The sequence below is a fragment of the Peromyscus californicus genome, unplaced genomic scaffold (assembly GCF_007827085.1).
Source record: "Peromyscus californicus insignis strain IS unplaced genomic scaffold, ASM782708v3 Scaffold_4__1_contigs__length_199733344, whole genome shotgun sequence".
Taxonomy (NCBI): Eukaryota; Metazoa; Chordata; class Mammalia; order Rodentia; family Cricetidae; genus Peromyscus; species Peromyscus californicus.
In genome coordinates this window covers 61,607,138-61,626,257 of record NW_026294562.1, presented here as the reverse complement: position 1 = coordinate 61,626,257, position 19,120 = coordinate 61,607,138, and the positions used below count along the sequence as shown (strand labels likewise).

The 19,120-nt window shown below is 52.8% G+C and overlaps 1 protein-coding gene across 1 annotated transcript in view; it reads left to right on the top strand.

Moving 5' to 3' along the window:
• Positions 1 to 2,551: 2,551 nt before the first annotated feature.
• Muc5ac (mucin 5AC, oligomeric mucus/gel-forming) overlaps positions 2,552 to 19,120 on the top strand; it is a 31,562-nt gene continuing 14,993 nt past the window's right edge. The window contains exons 1-29 of the mRNA XM_052760117.1: positions 2,552 to 2,624; positions 3,280 to 3,354; positions 4,162 to 4,221; positions 4,548 to 4,809; positions 5,106 to 5,220; positions 5,599 to 5,689; positions 6,544 to 6,653; positions 6,773 to 6,986; positions 7,084 to 7,209; positions 7,400 to 7,517; positions 7,710 to 7,848; positions 8,996 to 9,106; positions 9,609 to 9,678; positions 9,762 to 9,899; positions 9,980 to 10,144; positions 11,654 to 11,748; positions 12,297 to 12,423; positions 12,668 to 12,923; positions 13,072 to 13,124; positions 13,573 to 13,673; positions 13,994 to 14,145; positions 14,372 to 14,510; positions 14,603 to 14,716; positions 14,825 to 15,004; positions 16,422 to 16,661; positions 16,998 to 17,154; positions 17,799 to 17,927; positions 18,206 to 18,377; positions 19,077 to 19,120. Coding sequence (XP_052616077.1) covers positions 2,552 to 2,624; positions 3,280 to 3,354; positions 4,162 to 4,221; positions 4,548 to 4,809; positions 5,106 to 5,220; positions 5,599 to 5,689; positions 6,544 to 6,653; positions 6,773 to 6,986; positions 7,084 to 7,209; positions 7,400 to 7,517; positions 7,710 to 7,848; positions 8,996 to 9,106; positions 9,609 to 9,678; positions 9,762 to 9,899; positions 9,980 to 10,144; positions 11,654 to 11,748; positions 12,297 to 12,423; positions 12,668 to 12,923; positions 13,072 to 13,124; positions 13,573 to 13,673; positions 13,994 to 14,145; positions 14,372 to 14,510; positions 14,603 to 14,716; positions 14,825 to 15,004; positions 16,422 to 16,661; positions 16,998 to 17,154; positions 17,799 to 17,927; positions 18,206 to 18,377; positions 19,077 to 19,120 — 3,826 coding nt within the window. The remainder of the gene's footprint in view (positions 2,625 to 3,279; positions 3,355 to 4,161; positions 4,222 to 4,547; positions 4,810 to 5,105; positions 5,221 to 5,598; positions 5,690 to 6,543; positions 6,654 to 6,772; positions 6,987 to 7,083; positions 7,210 to 7,399; positions 7,518 to 7,709; positions 7,849 to 8,995; positions 9,107 to 9,608; positions 9,679 to 9,761; positions 9,900 to 9,979; positions 10,145 to 11,653; positions 11,749 to 12,296; positions 12,424 to 12,667; positions 12,924 to 13,071; positions 13,125 to 13,572; positions 13,674 to 13,993; positions 14,146 to 14,371; positions 14,511 to 14,602; positions 14,717 to 14,824; positions 15,005 to 16,421; positions 16,662 to 16,997; positions 17,155 to 17,798; positions 17,928 to 18,205; positions 18,378 to 19,076) is intronic.

Here is a 19,120-nt window from a genome sequence, read left to right as displayed (position 1 = left end):
CACTGCAGTGAGCCATTCACTTATCAGTTCCTGAAGGGAGGGCTCTAGTCCAGCCCAGGCCCAGCCCTAGAGCTGAGTGGCCTCAGGGGCCAAGCAAAGGAAGGCTTCTGGACTACTACCCTAGTCCCATGGCCCCTTTGCCTCCATGTGCACAGGGTCCTTACTGTATGTCCTTTAGGACAGTGGGGCTCCAGCAGCTGAGCACAGTCTCCACCTGTGATGCATCCTGCAAGTCAGGTCTTGTCACCCTGGCTTCTAGGTCGAGCCATTGCTCCCATACCTGTCCTGGATCAGAAGCTGAGCAGGCTCTATCCCAGGGTGGAAGAAGAGACCAGCTAGACTGACTGGAGCCCGTAGGTGTCAGAGTGAGCTGAAGGTGGAGGCCAGAAGCCACTGGAGCCCTACAGGGTGGATTTGTGAATCCTTGGTGATGAGATGGTCAAGCCTCAGGAGGACTATTGGGCTGATGTCCAGTGGTTGAAGTGCCCAGAACTGGGTACTAAAGGAAGTTCAGCATCCACATGGTCATGACAGGACTAGGCAGTCACATGGGCCTGGTCCCCAGAGCAAGCCTTGGAATCCTGTGTGCCATGGCCTATTGATGGTCTGGTCTGTGAGGTGGTCAAGGGATCAGCTTACTGTGAATGAACCCAGCCTCAGACGCAAGGTGTGATATCCACCAAAGTGAGGCTGATAACTCAGAGGGCTGAGGGGTCAAGATGTGATCTGGGCCTGTTTCCTTGTGCTAGGGCTGTAGACCCTGTTGACCAGGGAGCCTCCTGCCTTGCTAAGGGTGTGAGGAAGGCATAGCCATGGTTGTGTACTCCCCCGAGTCTGGGACTGGCTACCACCTGCAGCTCCTTATGGCCTCCTCAGTGGAACTGATTCCAAATCACACAACCTACACACCCGGCCATGGCTAGCCTCATCCACTTAGCCTGCCCCACAGCAAGGCTACTCCTCATTGAGCCTTCTCCAGGCTCAGTGTTCAGTGCTAAGGCCAGTCCCAGCTCTGCAACAGTTAGTGTTTGGGGCAGGGGGGTGTCATGTATCTAAGTCCCAGCCTGCCTAACTCATATATCCCTCCTGTTACCACCCACACCTTTTCATGTGTGTCCACTCATTCATTTATTCTTCAACTCACCCATCCATGCATTCACTCATCTAGTCATCCATTCTTCACTTATTCGTTTATTCATTATGTCTATTCATTCATTCATTCATCCATACTTACTCATTGATTGATTGAGTTACCCATCCATTCATTCACTCAATTGTCCACTCACTTTTTCATTCATTCATTCATTCATTCATTCATTCATTCATTCATTCATTCATCTACTTTTGCTCATTGATTCATTCATTCATTTATTCACATGCATCTACTCATTCACTCACTCATTTACTCGTTCACTGACTTATTTGCTCATTGATTCACTCACTCATCCACAATTCCTCTGGGGCTCCACACTCCTGTGATACGTGAAGTGTTCTCTCTCTCTCTCTCTCTCTCTCTCTCTCTCTCTCTCTCTCTCTCTCTCTCTCTCTCACACACACACACACACACACACACACACCTGGACAAAGGCATGGCATCTGGACCAAAGGGCAGCACAGGCTTAGGACAAACCTCAAGGGAAGCCAGAAGCAACCAGAAAGTTCAAATGTGTGTCTTTCTTTGACCTTTGACCTCTCTCCAGCAGGGAGGGGGACAGTCTTTCTTCTTCTCCTGCCATTCCTCCCCAGTAGGGTCTTTCACTCTGTCTACTTTGTGGGCAACAGAGCTGCTGACATTAGCTGAGGGAGTATGGCTACCAGGGGTGTGTGTCCAGTTCAATTCCTGGCCCAACCTCATTCATCCTTGGTTTGGGCAAGTAAAGTGTTTTCTCATCTGAGCATCAGGACGATGAGTACAGACTCCTCTCGGCAGGGCCAGTAGCATCTCTCCAGGCCAGTGAGCGCTAAATGCCTTGGCTTCTGGCATCCAGTGGGTAGAACTGGGCCTCTGCTGCAACTGCCCACTCGGGTCTGGGAACCTGAAGTCTAACCCACGTTTTGGGGAGTGTGGAGCTGAGGATTGCCCTGGGGGTTAGTATTTCTGTTGCTTGCTTGGCTGTTGCTGCCCACAGAGCTCCTCTTCAAGGAAAGAGAGGATGACCGTCTAGGACAAGCCCCGGGGTAGTCTCAAGGGCAGCATTTGGTCAGCCTGGAAGATGTGTCTATTGAGGTACCAGAAACTCATGGGTAAGAAGGTGGCTTGGGAAAGTCTAGGTGGGGGCTTCTTGGGGAGGGCTGCACAAGTAAGTCCTGGGGAGCCTCAGGGAAACCAGGCACCACCTGCAGACACACCCACCTCTGACTGCTGCCATGGACCAGCCTAAAGTGACTGAGTGCCCACTGTTTACCTGGGTGAGGGGAATGATAGGCCTGCCCCACCCACTCATGTGAAGCCACTGGGGCTGGAGCCAGCTCTCAGACTACAAAAGGCAGCTGGTGACTTGAGTCCCTCCTCAGAGGCTGCCAGTGGGGACGTTTCCCCATGCTCCACAGCATGGGTGTCGGCCGGAGGAAGTTGGTCCCATTCTGGGTCCTAGCCCTGGCCCTGGCGTGTGGTCAACACACAGGTAAGATTCAAAGTGTCCAGCTTTCCCAGGCTGGTTGGGGAGACATTTTCATTCCCCCATGCTCTGGACTCAGGTGAGGAGTGAAGTTCAGAGTTTTCTCTATCTGGGTCCTGGCAAGCTAAAAGTGTCTGTGAGAGGGTCCTGCCATGCAGCCCAACCTGACAACTTCAAATGGTCTTAAGAGGCAGGGAGGTAATTCTGTGTGCAAGGGATTGAGGTTTGGCATCCAGTGTGTGGGGGAGCAGAAAGCTGTGTCTCAGAGCCCCCAAAACTGGTCATGGCAGGCTCTCAGCCCTCTCGTGTGCCCCATTATGCCAATTTTATCGCTCACAACCCTCACTGGACTGTCATAACCTCACAAGACACCATGGGCTGTAGGTGTTGTAGCACAGGAGGGTGTTCTGGGGATGTGGTTTCTCCTAGCCTGGCCTAATAACAGATGCAGGCACCAGGAAACTAGATTTAGGGTGAAGGCCAGTCACAACTTTGCTTGAACCCTCTTGTGTAGGTATGGGGGTGGGCCATTCACCCGCCATCATGGCGACTCTCTGAATCAGGCCATTAGTCAGTGATGTATTATGTCCCTCCCTCCATCTGCACACGGGTGGCCAGCACCTGTCCTGTTCTCAGTTCAGGCACATCTCTTCTTCTGTAGGCCAGGCCCGGCAAGATACTCTGAAATCCAACCATGAACATCACTCTGACTTCTCTCTCCTTCAAGGGCATGATGGTGAGTCCCAGCCTTTTGTCCCCATATGCCTGCCATATATGCCCCCCAACTCTACCTTCATGTGACTTTGGGTCCCCCAGGACTTCTTGCCTTAATGGCTCCTCAGCTAGCACACTGAGTGAGAACTTGGAGCTGAAGTATACCCTGGTATACATGCCTGTGGTCAGCTACCTCCTGTTCCTGACTGATCCAGTCCCGTGGAGACGCCACAGGCATCCATGCTCAGGCTCTCAGGGAGATGCAGAGAGTCTGTCAAGCTGCCTGGGTGGGCTATGTCCCCTGCGGCACGGGCTCATGTTTCCCCTATGTAGAGCCTACCTCCCTCTCTCTTGGTTTGATTTACCTATATCAGCATCACATTCACCGTCTGAGACTTGACCTAGGAGCTGGGGGATCGGCCATACGTGCCCAAGTGAGGGGTCTTGTGGGGCACTGGCCAGCACTTTGCAGTTTGCATTTCCCCAAACTGGTTAAAAAGGAGGCTGAGCTGCTGATCTAGATTCAGACATTTGCCAGGATCAAGTAACAACCCTCCTGAGTGCAAACAGAAGCTTCTGGGCTCTGTGGCCACTAAAGGCTGATGGCTCCAGGGGTCTCCAGGGGACAGTGAGAAAAGAGAATGCTGTATGTAGGCTTCAGGCTGGGCCATGCCCTACCTGGACCTCAATAGACAGTAGGACCCAAGCTGGACTGGAGACCTAGGAGTCTGCTTCTGTTGGCCCTGGGCCCTCTCCTCTGGGCCACAGTGACTCCACAACCTCCCTCAAGGCTGTGTGCATCCCATGATCCAAGCCTCTGTCTCTACAGCTGCTCCATTCCATGGGGTGACCATCATCTCACCTCAGAGGACCATCCCTGTGGTACGAGGTGAGTGAACCCCAAAGCCTCTCTGGGAAAGTGGCCCTGCTTAGCTGGGGTACTCACCCTTGGACCTAAAGAGCTAGTCTAGAAAGGGGTCCCTGATTCTTGGCTGACAATAGCATAGGAAAGGTTGGGGGGCATTTAAAGCTGCTGTGAGCTGATCCCAGGACTTCCTAAATCAGATGGGACCTTAGATGCTCACTGTAGGCAGCAGCCTGTCTGATTCCCAGTGGCACATGGAAAACAGATACCCAGTGTGAAAGGCAGAACATGGAGGGCCTATCAGGGACCAGAATAGTGCCCCCAAAGCCTGCCATTGCTTTGGTCCACAGCTCTCAACCCAGCACACACCGGGCGGGTGTGCAGCACCTGGGGCAACTTCCACTACAAGACCTTTGATGGCCAGGTCTTCCGCTTCCCTGGCCTCTGCAACTATGTGTTCTCTGCACACTGTGGGGCTGCCTATGAGGACTTCAACATCCAGCTTCGTCGTGGCCGGGAGTCTAATGCCACCACTCTGAGCAGGGTCACTATGAAGCTTGACGGCCTAGTTGTTGATCTGACCAAGAGCTCCATATTAGTCAATAACCACCCGTGAGTCTGGAGCAGTATTGGGTGGGTGATGGAGGTGCTGTGTGGTGAGGGGAAATTAGAATGTCAGGGCTGTGGGAGACACTGGGGTTGTTAGCAAGACTCCACTCTCAGGAGAGAACCTGAACAGGCACTCCCTCACCCCATGCTCGAATGGCCCCTTCAGCGTCTCCTTAATACTGACATTCCAGGTCCCATGTCTCTGTCACACACATGGCTGCAGGGGTCTTCTCACCTGGGGTCTCTCTTGTCTCCCCCACCTGCCCCGCCCCGTACTTTATCCCTGCTCTCTTCTACAGGGTTCAGCTGCCCTTCAGCCAGTCTGGGGTCCTTATTGAGCTCAGCAGTGGCTACCTGAAGGTGGTGGCCCGGCTGGGCCTCGTCTTCATGTGGAACGATGATGACAGTCTCCTGGTGAGAGGGAGTAGAGTCTCTTGGTGGTGCGGAATGGGTGTGGGTGGGCAGAGCCTTCTGGTAAAATGGGAGCAATGGGTGGAATCTCCTAGTGAGACCAGGCGGTGGGTGAGGAGAGGGGGCATAGGCCGCATAGCTGGGGAAGGTGGGCATCCAGGCATCAACAGAGCCTCAGGGTCTTCACCCCCAGAGATAGGTCCTGTGTCTGTGGGGTGTTTGCTTCAGCCCTGCTCTGAGTCATGACTTCATCTGACTTAGGGGCAAAGTCTTTGGATTGTGTCTCCTCTGGGAGTCCTCACCCCCTTTTTCTGGAGTCTATACTTCACATCCTGGTTGTCTATAGTGGGGTCAGGTGTCTGATGTCTCCTCCAATTTCAGCTGGAGTTGGACACCAAGTATATCAACAAGACTTGTGGTCTCTGTGGAGACTTCAATGGCAGCCCAGAGTCCAGCGAGTTCCTCTCCCACAGTAAGTCCCAGGCGATGCCCCAGGGCCCCGGGAGGCGTAGTTTCTCAGTATCTAAAACCATGTATCTCTATGTGTATACAAACAAATGCTCTCTCTGTCTGTCTCTGTCTCTGTTGCACACACACACACACACACACACACACACATGCACACACACCCATGCCTGCAGCTCACATAGGCACATATACACACACAGGCTTCCCTCTCCACAATTTCAGCTCATGCATAAGTGCACACAGACATACCTGCACATACCGACACTCAGGTGCATGTACACTCTTGACACTCTGATACACCCCACAGGTGCAGGCGGGGAAACCTCTGGTTCTTGGTACCCCTATTCTGAGGAAGTACAAACCCTCACATGGAATCATCCCTGCTTTCTTTACCTTGGGAGGGTCACATTTCTTTACCTGCAAGCAATGACATCACAAATGTGGCTGCATCAGCCCTCCTCTGTCAGTCCCCCAAAGTCCCATATAAGCTGTGGGTAACAGACCCTGACTGTGCATATGGCTGCCCCTGTCAGGCCAGGCTGTGTGCAGAGTTGGCCAGAGTCTAAGGGCTGGTGGGATGTCAGGTTCACTCTACAGTCCTCTGGGCTGCGTCTGATGGCTATGCATCTGTTAAGGCCTCTACCCACTCTTCCTGTTGCCCTAGGAACTCCAAGATCTTTCTGGGCTCCTTTCATGGGTTCCAGATATCAGCATCCCAGGCAGTGAGGCTGGGCAAGCCAGGCGGGGATCACAGGACCACATGGACTTTCTCAGTGGGAAGCCCTTTGGACTTGGCTGTTGGGATGATGGGCTGGGGACCTGGGGCCTGTAGACAGAGCTGCTCTGGACTTCCTGCAGATGTTAGATTGACACCTCTTGAGTTTGGGAACCTCCAGAAGATGGATGGCCCCACAGAACAGTGCCAGGACCCCCTCCCTGTGCCCCAGAAGAACTGCTCCACCAGATTTGTGAGCCTTGAGAGGAATGGGCAGGCAGGGTGGGGAGGAGGGCTTTGGGTTCTGGGATAACCCAGGTGCTTCTGGGAAGCCAGGGGTCTGAACTCAGCATGGGTCTTGCCCTTGTCCAGGGCATCTGTGAGGAGATCCTGAAAGGTCATCTGTTCTCGGACTGCTCGGCCCTGGTGGACACCAGCAGCTACCTGGAGGCTTGCCGGCAGGACCTCTGTCTCTGTGAGAGCCCTGACCTGTCCAGCTGTGTCTGCCATACCCTGGCTGAGTACTCCCGGCAGTGTGCCCATGCTGGAGGACAGCCCCAGGACTGGCGGGGTCCCGACCTCTGCTGTGAGTGCCCTCAGCCCCCTTCCCCACCATCATAGCATCATCCAGCAGGTAAGTAGGACCTGGCCTGATACGATCTTTCTTTCTGGTCTCCCTGCAGCTCCAACATGCCCCCTCAACATGCAACACCAGGAATGTGGCTCACCCTGTGTGGACACTTGCTCCAACCTCCAGCGCTCCCAGGTCTGTGAGGACCACTGTGTTGCCGGCTGCTTCTGTCCTGAGGGTAAGATGGAGTCTCTTCCCCACCAATCCAAACACAGGACCTCCAAAGCACTCAGTTGCATGGGTGGTCGTGCTACCATTGTTCAGCCTTGGGGAAAGATCCCTCTGACCCTGGCCCGAAGCGTCTCTGTGTTGCTGAGATTTACTGAGGTTTCTAGATGACACTTACCACACGGATTTGCTTTCTTCAGGGACAGTGCTTGATGACATCAACCAGACTGGCTGTGTCCCTGTGTCCCAGTGTGCCTGCCTGTACAATGGGACAGCTTATGCACCGGGTACCAATTACTCTACTGACTGCACCAAATGGTAGGTCTTGGGCTTCCCACCCAAGAGCCTGACATATGCCGGGGTTACTTCCTCAGGATGTGTGGACTGGTGAGGTCTAAGGCTGTTGTGGCCAGTGCCCCATGGGCAGGAACCTTCAGTCTAGGTGGCAAAAATATCAGGACTGTTGTTTCTGGGGACCAGTACACAATATATCCTTCTTCCCACTCACAGCACATGCTCTGGAGGTCAGTGGAGTTGCCAGGAGGTCCCATGCCCTGGCACCTGCTCAGTGCTGGGGGGTTCCCACTTCTCCACATTTGATGAAAGGCAGTACACAGTGCATGGGGACTGCAGCTACGTGCTGAGCAAGGTGAGGCCTATGCTGTCCTGGGGCCTTTGATTTGGGGGGTGGGTGGGCCTCCCCAGGTATCACTAGCCTAGGCCTCCGTCACGACTGCACCAGGGAGACCTTGGAGACTTCGCGGTGAAACTGTGAGGAAATACTTCTGCCAAGCGGCCCAGGGCTCCATGGAGTCATTCAGCTGTTGACTGAACCTCTGGTGCTGAATGACCCCTGCTCACTGCTTTGGCCTTACTAACCTTGTCTTTTTAAAGAGACGTATTATTTTATTTATATATTTTCACTTATGTGTATGCATGTGTCTCTCTGTGTGTATCTGTGCACAGTGCCATGGAGGCCAGAAGAGGCATCAGGTTCCCTAGAGTTGGAGTTACGTACAGGTGGCTGGGAGCAACCTGATATGGGTGCTGGGCACTGAATTTGGGCCCTTTGCAAGAGCAGTACACACTTAATCATCGATCCATCTTTCCAGTCCCTGTCTTATTTTATTTTTAGATCAGTTTTATGTCCACCAATAAATTAACTAGAAAGTCCAGTGAGTTCCCAAGCCTCACCATGCCCAGCAGTCTCCCTGTACCGACAGTTTGCTTTAGTGTAACACATTGGTGATGACTGATAAGGAAAACCAGCCAGCCATTACCATCCACGGCAGCGTCCAACAGGGTCACTCAGAGCATACCCCAGGATTTGACTGGTGTGAAATGTCCTGTATGTACTCTGCATTACTAACTAGTGTCACTCAGCAGTTCACCATGCTGGCCACTCTAGACTCCACCTGAGCATCTCCCTCCCCACTTGGGAAACCACTGATCTTAAAAACAAAACAAAACTTTTACTTTTTGAAAATTTCATATGTGTATACAATGTATTTTGATCATTTACCTCCTCTCCCCCTCCCAACTCCCCTCAGTCTCCCCCTGCTACATCTCCCTCTCAACTTCGCTTTTAGAATTATTGCACTCAGTAGGTGTCTTAAGCCCCCTTGTTAGGGAATAGGGGAGCCTTCCTCCTAAAATCCAACGGTTGCCTCTTAGAGTCTTTGACAATGGTGGACCAGGAATTTCCCACAAGGGGAGGCAGCAGGGACTGGAGGAGAGGGAAGATGGGGCAGGCAGGGGTTTGGGCAGTGTGCAAGGACCGGTGTCTCTCCCTGCAGCCCTGTGACAGCAACATCTTCAGTGTGCTGGCTGAGCTTCGAAAGTGTGGACTGACGGACAGCGAGACTTGTCTGAAGAGTGTGACACTGAGCCTGGGTGCGGGGAAGACAGTGAGTATCACAGGGGAGCTGAGGAGAGCTCGGGCAGGGGGGTCTCTGGGAGGCCGTGGAAAGAGTATGTCCACATGGCCAGTCACCTGGATTCACACTCTGAACAGTGAGTGCATCCACTATTTGGGGCTCTTTCTGGGGACTCCCCAGAAGATTGCAGGCGTTTGGCTCTGGGGCTCTTGTGATTGTACCAGTTGGCCCCAGGAAAGAGGATTCAAGCATCTCTATCCAGTACAACTCAATTGACATTATTTTGTATACATTAATTTCTGTTTTTAATATTCCTTAGACTATGATCCTTTTGAAAGTTTAGAAAATCAGGGAAAGTATATGGACAGATCTTGGGACACAAGTTGACCACATGGGGACTACAGCTTTGTAGCCCAGGGTCTCCCAGACCTAGCAAGCGTACTTCACAGCCTGTGTGGGTTACCAGGGGACAGTTGAGGAGACACCGCCTCAGTGCCATACTGGCCCCAGTTGACTCTGGAATTGCTTCTAGGTGGTCATGGTGAAAGCCACTGGAGAGGTCTTTGTGAACCAGATTTATACCCAGTTGCCGGTGTCCACAGGTGAGAGCTGCTTGTGAATCTAAGCTGTGTATCTCCATCCCACGGGGCGTCCCCACCCTGAAACCCTCATCTTCTGCCCACAGCCAATGTTACCCTCTTCCGGCCTTCAACTTTTTTCATCATTGCCCAGACCAACCTGGGTCTGCAGCTTGAGATCCAGCTGGTGCCCATCATGCAAGTGTTTGTGCGGCTGGCACCTGAGCTCAGGGGTCTAACCTGCGGTAAGAGGCGCTGACTCTGGACCTCAGTCCATTCCATTCTAGAGCCCACATGGGGCTTCAACCTGGTATCCTGTCCCTAGGGCTCTGTGGGAATTTCAACAGTATCCAGGCCGATGACTTCCAGACCATCAGTGGGGTTGTGGAGGGCACAGCAGCTGCCTTCTTCAACACCTTCAAGACGCAGGCGGCTTGTCCTAACGTCAGGAATAACTTTGAGGACCCCTGCTCGCTCAGCGTGGAGAACGGTGAGTCTAGCTGTTGGTCTGTATTCTGTTGAATGCTTAGGGGTTGGTTTACTTGCTTCCATTTCTGAACTGGTTACTTTCCCAAGGAGCGTTTTCTCAGCAAACTCTGACCTGGTCTGGGGTCCTGCTGTCTGCCCTGAAGTGGTGAATAGGAAAACTAGTGTGTAGTGCATTGTGTCTATCACACACTGAAGACACCCCAGGGAGGGTACCAAAAGACACTGATGTCGTATTGAGGAATGAAAGAAGGAAGCTTCCTCTTGGAATAGTTTGACTGAAAGTGAGCCCAAATTGGAATCCTGCATTTCTCTGCTGGTGTTTTCCATCTGTCTGTAGTTTCTAGTCAGTGGCCTGTCTATTGTATTTGATCTGTCCTTGCTGCCTGTCTATAACAAAGGGTTTTGCCCCGTATTTATTGAACAGCATGGATAATACGGTGTGGGGAATGAGTGAGGAATTCTTTTCCATAGAAATTTTCAGCAGAGTTTTACGAAGGAAAAAGTTACTTTACTGATTCCAGCTGACCCAGGATAGCACTCAAAACTGCACACAGGCTTTGTCAATCTGTATCTGCATGTTGCTGCCAACATTTATGGGATATTTGTTTTTCTTAATGTCGCTTTTTACCTGTTGGCTGCTTTCAGCAAATGATGATCATAACACACTTTCATTATTCTGGGTCAGGGGCATGGAGAAGTACACAATTCAAGATTAAAACTATACATTTAGCTTAGGTTGTAAAGTTAATTACAGAGGAAATCCAAGGCATATTAAGGTTCTCTTAAAGTCAGGTTAAACTCGAACAGGCCAAGCACACAGTAGGACAGCAGATTGAGTACACTGTCTTAAATGGTCACAAGGCTTATTATTAACTTGGCTATAGCATCTGGCAAAAGTTCGGTCTTCTTGAAGGCAAGCAGTATTTTAGAAAAATAGATTGCTGAAGTTTATACCATGTAGTATTACTAGTGAAACAAGTGTGGGTACTCCAGGGAAGAGTGGTGACCAGCATCCATGCTTGCCACATGACAGGGAGGACATGAGGGATCTCCAGGGCAGAGTCACAGATGGTTAAGGACCTCATCTGCTGCACCGTGTACACAGGGTGTTGGATATTAGGGACCCTGCTTCAGGGTAAAAGAAAGGACCAGACTCTAATGTAGTTGTGACATTGTCCATCCCCCCAAGTAGGGTTGAGGAAGAGGGGTTCAGTATCAGCTGGTGCTGCCCCTTTTCCCTCTGTATTTTGGTCCAGAAGTCTTGACTGTTGTCCATGGTGATGGCCACCCACATTGCTGGGGGTTTAGGACTCTGGGGACATAGGAAAGAAGAGCAACAATGACTATAGCTTCCCCATGCCTCATGTATGCTGCAATGACATCCGTGGTGCAGTATGGCTAAGTGCCCATGGTATCTGTTTGCACAGAAATGCAAGTTGTCACAAACCCCAAGTGGGGGAAACTTAGAACTGGGTGAATAAGCAGCTGATGGGTTCTCTTCTATCCACAGAGAAGTATGCTCAGCACTGGTGTTCTCAGCTGACAGATGCCAGTGGCCCATTTTCCCAGTGCCACACCACCGTGAACCCCAGCACCTACTTCTCGGTAATGCCTGCCCTTTGGCTAGCTAGGACTTCAACACTGCATTGTGTGCCCCCTCTTGGGAGGATCAGAGGACACTGGAGGGAGGCAATTGACAAATAGCAGGGGAAGCAGGTGGCAGGAATATTCTTCCAGTCTGTATTTCTGGTTCCATTCCTTATATCCATATTCCTTCATTTATTCACTTACTGTTTGTTCATTGAGTTTAGATCATCAAGCCTCTGGTCTACAATAGAAACAGGGCTAAACATGAAGCTTTTGAGAAATATGAGTAATAGGACAGTAAGAAAGACACAGTGTTACAGGGCTGGATCTGGCGGGCCACAGAGATAAAGGGACAAGGTCTTTCCAGAATCCATGTCCTAGAGGAAAGGTTGGCTGCATGTGAGATGTCAACATTCAAATGAACTACAGTGGAATGGGGGATGGGGAAGTGTCCTGAGGAAGGCAAGGAAGGTGGGAATATGTTGGGATGGCAGGGGCACTCAGTTAGATGCCAGGCTCCCAGATGTGAGGCTGGGTCCCTGATGCTCTGATGTCCCCACCCCCAGAACTGCATGTTTGACACGTGCAACTGTGAGAAGAGTGAGGATTGCATGTGCGCGGCCCTGTCCTCCTACGTGCGTGCCTGTGCCGCCAAAGGCGTGCTGCTCAGTGGCTGGAGGGACGGCGTCTGCAGTGAGTGTTCTGTGGGCAGCTGGGCTCTCTTTCTCTACAGATCAGGGCCCCTCCTATTGCCTAGCAGCTGATTGGATCCTATCACCACACCAGTCTCTGAAACTAAGGGAGACCCATGCCATTATGACCAAGAGCCCTAATCAGGAGACAGTGTCTGGGGAGCTGCTAGGCCCTCTGTTGTTGATTGCTGGGCTGTGTGTCCACCAGTGTCCTCAGTGTCCCCCCTTCTTCTGCTCCCCTACAGCAAAGCCTACAACTACCTGCCCCAAGTCGATGACCTACCAATACCACATCAGCACCTGCCAGCCCACCTGTCGTTCTCTGAATGAGGAAGATGTCACCTGCCATGTCAGCTTCATCCCTGTAGATGGTTGCACCTGCCCTGCAGGCACCTTCTTGGATGATTCAGGCAAATGTGTTCAGGCCACCAGCTGTCCCTGCTACCACAGGGGATCCACGGTTCCCAATGGCGAGTCAATACACGACAGTGGGGCCATTTGGTAAGACCCTTAGGCCTGGCAGACTGTCTTCCCAGAGGACCCCTGGTCACCCTGCTCCCATGCACCTGTAGTTACGCAGACAAGGAGGACATGGCAGGGGTTCACGGGGCCCAGAGTGGATGATGTTCTAACAGTCCTCTATTCACAGCACCTGCACCCAAGGAACCTTGACCTGCATTGGAGGTCCTGCTCCGACTCCAGGTAAGCCTGTGAGGGAGTCTGTCAACTCTGGGAGAATACTTCCAAAGACATGTCAGGGTTGATGCCCATCCCAACTGAACAGAGCTGGAGTTAATGATCAGTTTCACTGTTTCTGGTATAGTCTGTGCCTTGGGCTTTGGAACAGGGGAGATAAGAGGGTGTGGACACTGTGCACACATAATCGTGAAAGCACTTGGTGTACTCTCAATACACACACAAAACATGCATACACACACACACACACACACACACACACACACACACACACACACACTCACATACATTCCAGCACGCATAACACAGATGTGCACCCTGCCTCCTGCCACAGGGCAGCCACATGCTTGGCTGTCTGGAAACAAAAGGCTGAGATGTTACAGCACTGGCCTCTCTCTGAGAAGGCTTGGCAGGGGTGGATGGCATCACCTCACTGGTCCCCTTCCTTCTCCAGTGTGTGACGCACCCATGATCTATTTTGACTGCCGCAATGCTACACCTGGGGACACTGGAGCTGGCTGTCAGAAGAGCTGTCACACCCTGGACATGACTTGTGTAAGTGACCTAGTCACTCCTGAAGAACCCTCCCTAGGACCTTCTTGGTGACCCCCTTACTTCCTTGACCTGTCCTGCTATGGTGTCTGTGGAGACCATCAGGCTTCTTCGTGGTAGCTCTTGGTACAGAGCAGCAGGGCTCTCCAAAGCTGAGGGCCTTCAGGGCAGCCTGGCTGGGCTGCGTGCGCAGAGCATCCCTGGTTACCTGCTGTTGGGCTTCCTGCTCCCATGGTACCTGCAGTCCTGCAGATAAAGAAGCCATGTCAGCCCAGACATCCATCTACATCCAGTCTCATTTACCTTGTCCATATCTCCTACAGTACAGCTCCGAATGTGTGCCTGGCTGTGTGTGCCCGCATGGGTTGGTGGCAGATGGTAATGGAGGCTGTGTTGCTGCTGAGGACTGTCCTTGTGTGCACAATGAGGCTACTTACAGGCCTGGGGAGACCATCCGAGTGGGCTGCAACAACTGGTATGTGAGGGCAGGGAGGTGGGTATCCAAGCTGTCACTAGGTACAGAGGTCCTTATTAGGAATGGACTAAGCTCCAGCATGGCCTCTGATGGACATACACACCACAGACTATCAAAGCATCTGGGCTCTGTGTTTCAGTTTCCTACAAGGGGTCCCCACAGAGCCTCTGGGAAGGTTCTCATTCCTGTGGGAGCCCTCAGCTGACCTCCACCTTCTTCTATGCAGCACCTGTGAGAACAGGATGTGGCAGTGTACCGACAAGCCCTGCCTGGCCACCTGTGCTGTGTATGGGGATGGTCACTACCTCACTTTCGATGGGCAGCGTTACAGCTTCAGTGGGAACTGCGAGTACACACTGCTCCAGGTATGCCTGGCTGACAGCCTCACCTGTGGCCATCCACAGCCCCAGGTACTCACATCCCTTCCCTGTCCCTTAACGGCCTTCTGTTCCTCTAGGACCACTGTGGTGGGAATGGCAGCTCCCAGGATGCCTTTCGTGTTGTCACCGAGAATATCCCCTGTGGCACCACAGGGACCACCTGCTCCAAGGACATCAAGATCTTCCTGGGGGTGAGTGGAATGGAGCTGGCAGAACACCCCGGGGCCTCCACAGTGGTGCCGGAGCACACAGGAGGGGGTGTGGTCCTGGCTAGGCCCTGAGGATGCTTTGTCGCACAGAACTATGAACTGAAGCTGAGTGACGGCAAGGTGGAGGTGGTCCAGAAGGGCGTGGGGCAGGAGCCCCCCTACTATGTCCACCAGATGGGCATCTACCTGGTGGTGGAAACTGACGTTGGCCTGGTGCTTCTGTGGGACAGGAAGACCAGCATCTTTCTCAGACTCAGCCCTGAGTTCAAGGTGAGACTGAGACAGGGAAGCATTGCTGTTACCCCTCTCAGGGGCTGGGGGCATGAACAGAGAGAGACAGAAACATACACACACACACACACACACACACACACACACACACACACACACACACAGAGAGAGAGAGAGAGAGAGAGAGAGAGAGAGAGAGAGAGAGAGAGAAACAGAGAGAGAGACAGAGAAGAAAGAGAGAGAGACAGACAGAGAGACAGACAGACACAGATAGAGAGACAGAGACAGAGAGACAGACAGAGACAGATAGAGAGACAGAGAGACAGAGATAGTCAGAGATGGACAGGAAGAGTGAGAGAGATCAAGACACACAGAGAGACAAAGAGAGACAGAGAAAGAGGGGCCAGGGAGATGGCTCAGTGGTAAAGGTGCTTGTTGACAAGCCTCATGACCTCAGACTTGAGGTTCAGTCCCCAGGACCCACATGGTAGCAGAGCTGACTACCACAAGTAGTCCCTGGACCTTCACAAGAGCTCGGTGGCACACGCATCCCTCATATACACATACGCAGTAAATCAATATAACAATTTTTTGAGAGGGGGAGGGGATGGATGGGGAGGACCTTTAGAAGAGCCGTGAGGAGGTCCCTTGTTGTGTGTGTCTTGCAGTTTTATAACAAATGACCACAAACTGGGTGGCCAGTTCTCCATTGTATCTGGACCCCGGGAGCCCAGATGATGTGTTAGGAGGGCTGCAGCCTCTCTGGAGGCTTAGGAGGGTCTTTCTGGCCTCTTTAGCCTCTGGGGCTCCAGGTATCCCCGGATTGTGGCTTCATCATCCTAGTCTCTATCTCTGTTGTCACCTGGTTGACTGTGTGTAGCTGTCTCTATTTTTCTCTTTAGTAAGGACACTAGACGGGAGACAGGACTCACTCTTGCCTTAGTGAGACCTCATCTCACTTGACTCTACCTTTAAAGATTCTATTTCTAAGAAGGCCCCATTCACAAGTTAGAAAAGGACAAGTTAGGGGCCACTGTCCAGCTCACTGCAGTGAGCTGCTATTTTGGACTGCTATTCAAGGCAGACTCTAAGCTGAATGTCACGGCGCTGTGCTCACCCTGCAAAGGGACTGAGAACTGGCCCTGGGGTTGGGGTGGAGGGAAGAGGGACAAAGCAGCCTTCTGGGAAGAACGGAGAATGAGGTTTCCTGGGCTGCCCAGCTGGGGAACTCACAGACCTCCCGGGATGTCATGGGCAGGGGTTGTGGCCTGGGGACAGACACAGATGGGCACAGGTGCCTTGCACCACCACTGGACACCAAAGGGCCTTCTAAACTCACACTTGCTGTTCTTCCTGGGCGCATCCTTTAGGAAGTTGCATGGTAATAGAGCAGAGCAGATATCAGGGTTCAGGAAGGGGGCTCAGGTCCGTATCTCTAATCTCTGTGCTTCTATAGGGCAGGGTCTGTGGCCTGTGTGGGAATTTCGACGACAATGCCATCAATGACTTCACCACGCGTAGCCAGTCTGTGGTGGGCGATGTGCTGGAGTTTGGAAATAGCTGGAAGTTCTCGCCATCCTGCCCAGATGCGGTGGTGTCCAAGGACCCCTGCACTGCCAACCCTTATCGCAAGTCCTGGGCCCAAAAGCAATGCAGCATCATCAACAGTGCGACCTTCACTGCCTGCCATGCCCATGTACGACAGTGGGACTGTGTGGTCTCTGAACTTTAGGATAGAGAAACCATCGGCCAACGGTGTGGGTGTCTCGGGGTTGGGAACCCACATGCATATGCCAGAATGGGCTATGGTTTGGAGGCTGTTAATTCTGAACATGGACTGAGAAAACTTCAGGCAGCTCCATGATCAGAGCCAGCCTATGGACACCATGATATACTGGCGGGTCGTTCATGGTCATACATTTGTCACTACGAACACTAGTAGAAACTAGCCCAAATTATTAGGCCAGTGTATGCACTAAGAGTGGAGGGGGACAGGAGTTCCCCCAGAGCCTGAAGCCTTGGTCTCTTTCAGGTGGAGCCCGCCAAGTACTATGAAGCCTGTGTGAGTGACGCATGTGCCTGTGACTCAGGGGGTGACTGCGAGTGTTTCTGCACTGCTGTGGCTGCCTATGCCCAGGCCTGCCATGAAGTGGGAGTGTGTGTGTCCTGGAGGACACCAGACATCTGCCGTGAGTGGGGCTTTGTCTGTGTTGCTGAAGGGTGGAACTGGGGATGGGTGGGTGATCGCCTCCCCTGTGCGCACGTGCGCACAGACACACAGACACAGACACACAGATGCGCGCACACACACCTCCAATGTGTGTGTCCATCTGCGTGTGTCCTGCACATGCATGTGCATAAATACTGTGGCCACTCAACAGGTGGCTGTAACAGGAGTAGCTCCAAGGGCTGGGGACTGCAGGGGCTGAGCTAGGATGTCTGCTGAGTACTCTGGGAGGGACTATGGTTCCAGGCAGGAGAGGCCAGCTCTGTATGTCCATCAGGAAGCACTGAAGGGCCGATAGTTTCCTAAGGAAAACAGAAATGAGGGTGAGCATCTGTAGGAGGAAGCCTGGCCTCAGAAAATGTTCTACACTGGAGGCATCAGTCTGCCTTCTTCGGCGCAGTCTATGTGAAGCCCCAGGGAGGACTGTGGCTGGGGGCAGCTGCTGTAGCTGGAGAGTCCCATTTGATGCTTGCCTCTCTGGCACCCCGATCAGCCCGAAACCCTTATCTGATACCCTGAAACCCTTATCTGAGCCACCTTCTCTCAGGGTGGGGTGGGAAGTGGGTTAGAAGACCCTCGATGCCAGCAAATCTCCCTGCTTTCCAGCGCTGTTCTGTGACTACTACAACCCAGAGGGTCAGTGTGAGTGGCACTACAAGCCGTGTGGGGCTCCCTGCATGCGCACCTGCCAGAACCCTAATGGACACTGCCTACATGATCTTCCCGGCCTTGAAGGTAGGTTGAAGGCTGAACTTGGAGGGGCAGGGTCTGTTGGGTTCCTAGGATCTTGACTGGGGTCTGTCCTGACATCCAAGCCCTGGGGTTTTCTTATGGGACCCTTGGTTGGGATGAATTCTTCCTGATCCCACTAGGAGCCTGTGTAGCTTCAACCTCAAACACGAGTGTGGATGAGGCTAGGCACTGGGGACTGACCAGGGCCCTGGTGTGAGAGGGCTCGGGGTGGTGGTGGGGGGGAGAGAGACTCTCTGTGACACAGGTCTCTTGGTTCACAGGCTGCTACCCCAAGTGCCCACCAACAGCCCCCATCTTTGATGAGGGCATGATGCAGTGTGTACGCAACTGTACAGCCACCCCTTCACCTCCACCACCTCGTCCCTGCCGCATCAATGGAAAGTTGTACCGACCAGGCGCGACAGTACCTTCAGACAAGAACTGCTATTCCTGGTAAGTCATTCAGCCAGAGTGATGTAGAACCTGGAACACCATGGTGAATCTAAACCAACCTTATACACAGCATCAGCCTGGGGTCTAGAAGCACCCTCAGCCCTAGGTGAGGAGGTGGAGCTGAGGGGAAAGAGTGACAGTTCCAGCCCTAGGGGGTCCCTTGCGTACACACCTGCCGGAACCCCAGTGGCCTGAACTTCAGCTGGGAGGGACAACACTCTTCTTAGGCTCCATTGAGAGGAAGGACAGCACCCTTGGCTTGTGGCTGAGCTGGGAGGGAGGGTGCCCTTGGCCTGGGGTTCAGATGAGGAGAGGACAAACCTCAGCCCGAGACTCAGCTGAGAGGAAGGATGCCTTTGGCCTAAGGCTCATGTGAAAGGGAGGACTTCCTTGACCTAAAATCCAGCTGTGTGTGAATGTGATGGTGTCCTCAGCCATCACATTCACACACAGGGACGAGGGGACGATGTCCATCAAAGTCCACCTGTCTCCATCGGTTATTGACGAGTGGGGGGGGGGGATGTTTGAGAGAGACCTTAGTGGAGCAGATCCTGAAAGGCTGAAGGTTAGGACCCGGTCGGGACCGCAGCGTCCAGCTTGGGCTGTAATGGAGCTGCTTCATCCCCAGCACTGAGCACACTGGGTGCAGGCCGTTCCCGTTCCCACGCACTCAGTCCCACTTCCCCCTTCTCTTGACAGCATTTGCACGGAGAACGGTGTGAGCTGTGCCCATGATGCTGGTG